General features: G+C 49.0%; 1 protein-coding gene across 1 annotated transcript in view; it reads right to left on the reverse strand.

Moving 5' to 3' along the window:
* The window catches only part of LOC111973466 (collagen alpha-1(XV) chain-like), a 48,598-nt gene extending 45,182 nt beyond the window's left edge, over positions 1 to 3,416 (reverse strand). The window contains exons 1-2 of the mRNA XM_070446784.1: positions 3,322 to 3,416; positions 664 to 727 (exon numbers count right to left, since the gene is read on the reverse strand). Of these exons, the coding sequence (XP_070302885.1) occupies positions 664 to 727; positions 3,322 to 3,416 (159 nt within the window). The remainder of the gene's footprint in view (positions 1 to 663; positions 728 to 3,321) is intronic.
* Between the last annotated feature and the right edge of the window lie 3,571 nt (positions 3,417 to 6,987).

Here is a 6,987-nt window from a genome sequence, read left to right on the forward strand (position 1 = left end):
AAGTATATTAATTGCCCAGCCCTTGAAGTAAATTAATCGCCAGCCCTTTGATTAGCACCTTGTAATTAATCGCCAGCCCTTGAAGTAATTAATCGCCAGCCCTTGAAGTTAATAATCGCCAGCCCTTGTTTTAGCTCCACTATCGATGAGATAGTTCAACGGTGATCTACCTTATTGCAATTGTTTGCTCTGGCCCAAACACCAACACAAGGGCTGGCGATTAATTACATCAAGGGCTGGCGATGTAATTAATTCGCCAGCCATTGATGTAATTAATCGCCAGCCCTTGATGTAATTAATCGCCAGCCCTTGATGTTATTATGCAGCCCTTGAAGTAATTAATCGCCAGCCTTGATGTAATTAATCGCCAGCCCTTGATGTAATTAATCGCAACCCTTGATGTATTTAATCGCCAGCCCTTGATGTAATTAATTGCCAGCCCTTGATGTAATTAATCGCCAGCCCTTGATGTAATTAATCGCCAGCCCTTGATGTAATTAATCGCCAGCCCTGATGTTGGTGTTTGGCCAGAGCAAAACAATTGCAATAAAGTAGAGCACCGTTGAACTATCATCGATAGTGGAGCTAAAACCTATAGGCCATTAGAACGTCATATACCGTCTGCATCAGTGAAAGGAGGTTAGACAGTGTGTGATGTTGCACCTTGTCTCCTTTGGGACCAGGATCTCCTGGCAAGCCTGGGAATCCCTGAGCTCCAGTTTTCTCCCTGTGGAAGGCAACACACGATGAGATTATCAACATGAGAATGGCTGATGGGGAAAACACTATGAAGATATCCACATGGGTCGTGTACAGTTAACGTAGGCTTTTCAACAGATTGGTGGACCGACAGGAGTGGAAGATTGGATTGATGGGCCCTTCCTTCCAGAGTTATATCACTCCATAAAACACAATGTCCAAAAAGAATCATGCAGCCGGTTTCACTATAACAGTTATCAACCCCTCTCTGAAGCACCTGTATGACCAACGCACCACGCACGCACGCACGCACCGCACGCACGCACGACGCACGCACGCACGCACGCCACGCACGCACGCACCGCACGCCACGCACGCACGCACGCACGCACGCACGCACGCACGCACGCACGCACGCACGCACGCACGCACGCACGCACGCACGCACGCACGCACGCACGCACGCACGCACGCACGCACGCACGCACGCACGCACGCCGCACGCACGCACGCACGCACGCACGGCACGCACGCACGCACGCACGCACGCACGCAACCACCACAAACCACACACAACACACACACACACACACACAGCACACACACACACACACACACACACACACACACACACACACACACACACACACACACACACACACACACACAGATGTACCCCACATGTGCGCAGCACCCCGTATCTCTTCACACAGAGGTCAGGACCTGGGCTTCAGAGTTGATCAAACCCACAGGTGAGCAGGTGCTCTCGTTTCACCAATCGAAACGCACAGATGCAGATCAAAGACCCCTAGAGGAACCACCGTAGAATATCCCCTCTCCATCGCTCATCTCTGACATCCAGGGACGTGAGTTGTAAATAAACAATGACTCAACTTTCCTCATTTTTGTAAAACATTTCCAAAATGACTGCATCCCACTTTCCAAAATGACTGCATCCCACTTTCCTCCGTAGTTGGCTTAGGGACTGGGTCTGGTGTAGGGTAACTATCATAACAACAGAGGGTCTGGTGTACACATGTGAAGTATCGGTTGTGTGCGTCTAAGACGCTGTGGTGTGTTTACAGTGGAATGAGAATATTTGTGTTCTTGAGATAAAGAGAGTGTGGGAGTTACTGTAAATAGCAGAACAACAAAGTCAAGTCTCGGTAGGGCCTATTGGTTGGAGATTCAGAATAAAATGCAATACTCTGTACACTATTGTATATAAAAATAGTTTACAGTTTTTAACAATTGCTCACATGCATTGGTCAAAACTGAAGTCACATGGTCAAAACTCTTCACAGGGTCAGCGAAACAGAAGTGTATATGAACCAAACTGTGAATCATTTTAATTCCTTTCACACAAAATGCGTTCAATGACCACATTCTCTGAAATCCACAAACTATTTTCTCATTCATACTCCACCACCTGCTCAGCTATATATTTGCATCACATGTTTTCAAATGCTAAAACACTGTTTCCAAAACTGTTAAAAACACATTCAAAACAGAATGATGGCAAATGTCGTGCATTTCTGCAGTAACCAGATTGAAACATATAGAAAATCTCAGCAGAATACTTAATCATTCCAAACACAGCTGATTGCAATTTCAGGTGAAAGCCTACCCAAGTGTCCTGTTTTTAGTCTCGTTACAAAACAGACAAAAGAGGACTGCTTCAGAATAATTTAGTTTGGAAACATGGATCAAGGAAGACAGGTTGGTGGGGAAAGAAGAGTGACAGGGAGAGGGAGAATGTGTTGGAGGACAAAGGACAGGAAGACCAAGAGCGGTGGTCTCTGATGAGATAAGAGCCACAATTACTGACCATGTTGTAAACCACGGTCTCTCTTTGAGAGAGGCCGGTTTAAGCATGTTGTAAACCACGGTCTCTCTTTGAGAGAGGCCGGTTTAAGCATGTTGTAAACCACGGTCTCTCTTTGTAAACACATTTGCAGCGTTCAACAGCATCAATACGACATTTTGAAATACACTGCTCAAAAAAATAAAGGGAACACTTAAACAACACAATGTAACTCCAAGTCAATCACACTTCTATGAAATCAAACTGTCCACTTAGGAAGCAACACTGATTGACAATAKATTTCASATGCTGTTGTGCAAATGGAATAGACAAAAGGTGGAAATTATAGGCAATTAGCAAGACACCCCCAAAAAAGGAGTGATTCTGCAGGTGGTGACCACAGACAACTTCTCAGTTCCTATGCTTCCTGGCTGATGTTTTGGTCACTTTTGAATGCTGGCGGTGCTCTCACCCTAGTGGTAGCATTGATGAGACGGAGTCACAACAACCCACACAAGTGGCTCAGGTAGCTGTAGTTCATCCAGGATGGCACATCAATGCGAGCTGTGGCAAAAAGGTTTTGCTGTGGTGTCTGTCAGCGTAGTGTCCAGAGCATGGAGGCGCTACCAGGAGACAGGCCAGTACATCAGAGACCGTGGAGGAGGGCCCGTAAGGAGGGCAACAACCAGCAGCAGGACCGCTAGCCTCCGCCTTTGGGTTGCAAGGAGGTGCACTGCCAGAGGCCCTGCAAAAAATGACTCCAGCAGGCCAGCAAATTGTTGCATGTGGTTCGCCCCTTCAAACGGTCAGAAACAGACTCCATGAGGGTGGTATGAGGTCCCGACGTCCACGAAGGTGGGGGTTGTTGCTTCAGGGCCCAGCCACCGTGCAGGGACGTTTGGGCATTTGCCATGAGAACACCAAGATTGGCTAAATTCGCCACTGCGCCCTGTGCTCAGCATTACACTCCTCCATACAGCTGTCACATCTCAACTCGAGGCCACATGCGATAGCGACGTGGGTGCGGGTACGGCGCGGGCAGCGCTGAAAACCAGAACGCGAGGGCCGTGTGATGGCTCACGGTCCCCTTGGGGGGGAAGGGCGACCGATGGCCTGCCTAGGCATGGCGGGTCGAGGGCCCGAGCGCCAACGAATGCCCCTGCGAAGAGCGAGGCCACGGGTAGGGTACTACCGGAGTGGAACCACCTCCGCGTGTGTGTGGTAGGTGCAAGTGTTGCCGTGGTGGTGTGGGTGTGTGTGTGCAGAGAGCACCGAGCCCACGTGGTATATCCATGTTTGCGCTGGTGTTCCGCGGCGGGGCGAATTGCGTGGAGAAGCCGGAGAACAGTTCACAGAGTGGAAGCGCAGAGTTCACGAGTGAGACACATGAGCCACATGTGCCAGACGTGACAGAGTCTGGAGACGCCGTGGAGAATGTTCTGCCTGCCTGCAAATCCTCCAGGCGATGACCGGTTTGGCCGATGGGTCAGTCATGGTGTGGGGTGGCATTTCTTTGTGGGGCCGCACCACCCTCCATGTGCTCAGCCAGAGGTAGCCTGACTGCCATTAGGTACCGAGATGAGATCCTCAGACCCCTTGTGAGGACCATATGCTGACATATGGCACAATTTGTGGCCTGCTGGAGGTCATTTTGCAGGCTCTGGCAGTGCACCTCCTTGCACAAAGGCGGAGGTAGCGGGCCTGCTGCTGGGTTGTTGCCCTCCTACGGCTCCTCCACGTCTTCCTGATGTACTGCCTGTCTCTCTCGTAGCGCCTCCATGCTCTGGACACTACGCTGACAGACACAGCAAACCTTTTTGCCACAGCTCGCATTGATGTGCCATCCGGATGAACTTCACTACCTGAGCCACTTGTGTGGGTTGTAGACTCCGTCTCATGCTACCACTAGAGTGAGAGCACCGCCAGCATTCAAAAGTGACCAAAACATCAGCCAGGAAGCATAGGAATGAGAAGTTGTCTGTGGTCACCACCTGCAGAATCACTCCTTTTTTGGGTGTCTTGCTAATTGCCTATAATTTCCACCTTTTGTCTATTCCATTTGCACAACAGCATGTGAAATTTATGTCAATCAGTGTTGCTTCCTAAGTGACAGTTTGATTTCAAGAAGTGTGATTGACTTGGAGTTACATTGTGTTGTTTAAGTGTTCCCTTTTTTTTTTTGAGCAGTGTATATTGGCCTGTTTAGCTTTTCCTCAGTTGGATCAAAGGTTGCCTCCACAGGAGGAGAGGCAGACTAGTATCAGATGCGCAGGAAATTGACATTGCTTGACATGATAATTGCCACAATGCAATAAAACTGTTGGTCCATTCCGGGACAGCAATGCTGCAGACTAGCATCCCCATTGGGAATGTGAATACCCGGTCAGCACAACGACAGGTTGCCAGAGTCTGAGAGGAACCTCAAATAAGGATGAAGCTGTGTACATTGTACCCTTTGAGAGAAACGGGGAACGTTGTGAAAGAACTCTGGTATCAATATGTCCAGTAAGATGTCTGTTCAAAAACCAAACAGAGGTACATACACAGCCCAGCATAATGTAAAGAACTGTAAAACTGTGGATTTACTGTATTTGTAGAGTAATGGAGATGGAAGCCAGGCAAACTGGACAACATTCATCTTTGGGGATGAGCAGCTGATTCAACCTGGTAAAAAACACGCCACAGAGAAGAAAAATGCTTGGACAGAGAGCAGACTGGATGTCCAGGCCAGAGAGGAGCTAACATCAATCGTGTGCAGCACTGTCCAATGAAGTTGCTTGTTACACAAACCACTCATGGCCTCTACAATACAGAGAGGCTCATTTTATTTTCTGGATGACCATGCATAATGCGACTTGTACAGCGGATGAGAGAGGGGCAAGAAACTCCCTACCTTCGTTGTTGTGTGGGATGATCGTGGTGCATTCCACCACGCGCGCAGTCACAGATGCGGTTTACTACACATCCCAGGGTATCGTACAGTACTAGTTCCTGCCTCCATATCCTCCTTCCTAAACCCCATAGAGGAGTCTGTCTTCTGCGTGAAGCGTGGAAACGTTTTGATGACCACCATCCACATGACCAGATGATCTTATGGATGCCATGAATGCGGGGTGGAGGAATCCTGAGACCAGCAAAACATGTTAACGTCCTGAAGACTGCCAGGCGTGGAGACACATTTCTGACAGACCTGCCAGGTGTGGAACACTATCTCCTGAAGACCTGGCCAGGGTGGTGTGGAGACACTTCACCTGAGACTGCCAGGGTGTAGAGACACTTGCTCCTGAAGACTGCCAGTGGTTGCGAGGACACTTCTCCTTTGAAGGACTGCCAGGGTGTTGGAGACCACTTCTCCTTGAAGACTGAGCCAGGGTGTGGGAGGACACTGTCTCCTGAAGACTGCCAGGGTGCTGAGGACACTTCTTTCCTGAAGACTTGCCAGGGTGTGAGACCCCACTTACTCCTGAAGACTGCCAGGAGGTGTGGAGACTCCCTGAGACTGCCAGGGTGTGGAGAACACTTCTCCTGAAGACTGCCAGGGTGTGGAGACACTTCTCCTGAAAGACTGCCAGGATGTGAGAAGACACCTTCTCCTGAAGACTGCCCAGGGTTGGAGACCACTTCTGCCTGAGACTGCCAGGGGTGTGGAGACACTTTCTCCCTGAGACTGGAAACAGGGGTGTGCTGGAACACGTCTCCTGAAGACTGCCAGGGTGTGGAGACACTTCTCCTGAAGCTGCCAGGATTGGAGACATTCTGCCTGAAGACTGCACCAGGTGTGGAGACACTTCTCCTGAAGACTAGCCAGGGAAGGTGGAGCACACAAAAAAAATTTCTCCTGAAGACGTGCCAGGGTGTCGGAGACACTTCTCTGAAGACTGCCCACGGGGTGTGGAGGGACACTTCTCCTTGAAAGACTTGCCAGGGTGTGAAGCACTTCTCCTGAAGACTACACAGGGGTAGAGACACTTCTCTGAAGACTGCCAGGGTGTAGAGGACACTTCTCCTGAAGAGCCAGTGTGGACACGCCAGGATGCGGTGTTAGAGACCACTTTCTCCTGAGACTTGCCAGGTGTGGATTAGACAATCCAGAGAATACTTCCAAGATGCATCGCCCAGAGGAAGACATGAATGGTTGATGTGATGAGAAACTTGTGGCCAAATGCAGGAGAGAGAGAGAACTAGACCCCTCAGCAGTACTGTAACGTATGAGTGTGTATACTATAACATGTTGATGAGAACTAGACCCCTCCACAGTTTTTACTGTACAGTATGAGAGATTATACTATTACATGTTGATGATAAATAGGACCCTCCAGTACTTACCAGTATGATGGATTATACTATACATGTTATATAACTAGGAACCCTCACAGTACTGTACAGTAGAGAGATTATACTATACATGTTGATGATAAATAGGACCCTCACGTACTGTACAGATTGAGTGATTCTATACTATACATGTTGATGAGAACTAGAAC

The sequence above is a fragment of the Salvelinus sp. IW2-2015 genome, linkage group LG14 (genome assembly GCF_002910315.2).
Source record: "Salvelinus sp. IW2-2015 linkage group LG14, ASM291031v2, whole genome shotgun sequence".
Lineage (NCBI taxonomy): Eukaryota > Metazoa > Chordata > Actinopteri > Salmoniformes > Salmonidae > Salvelinus > Salvelinus sp. IW2-2015.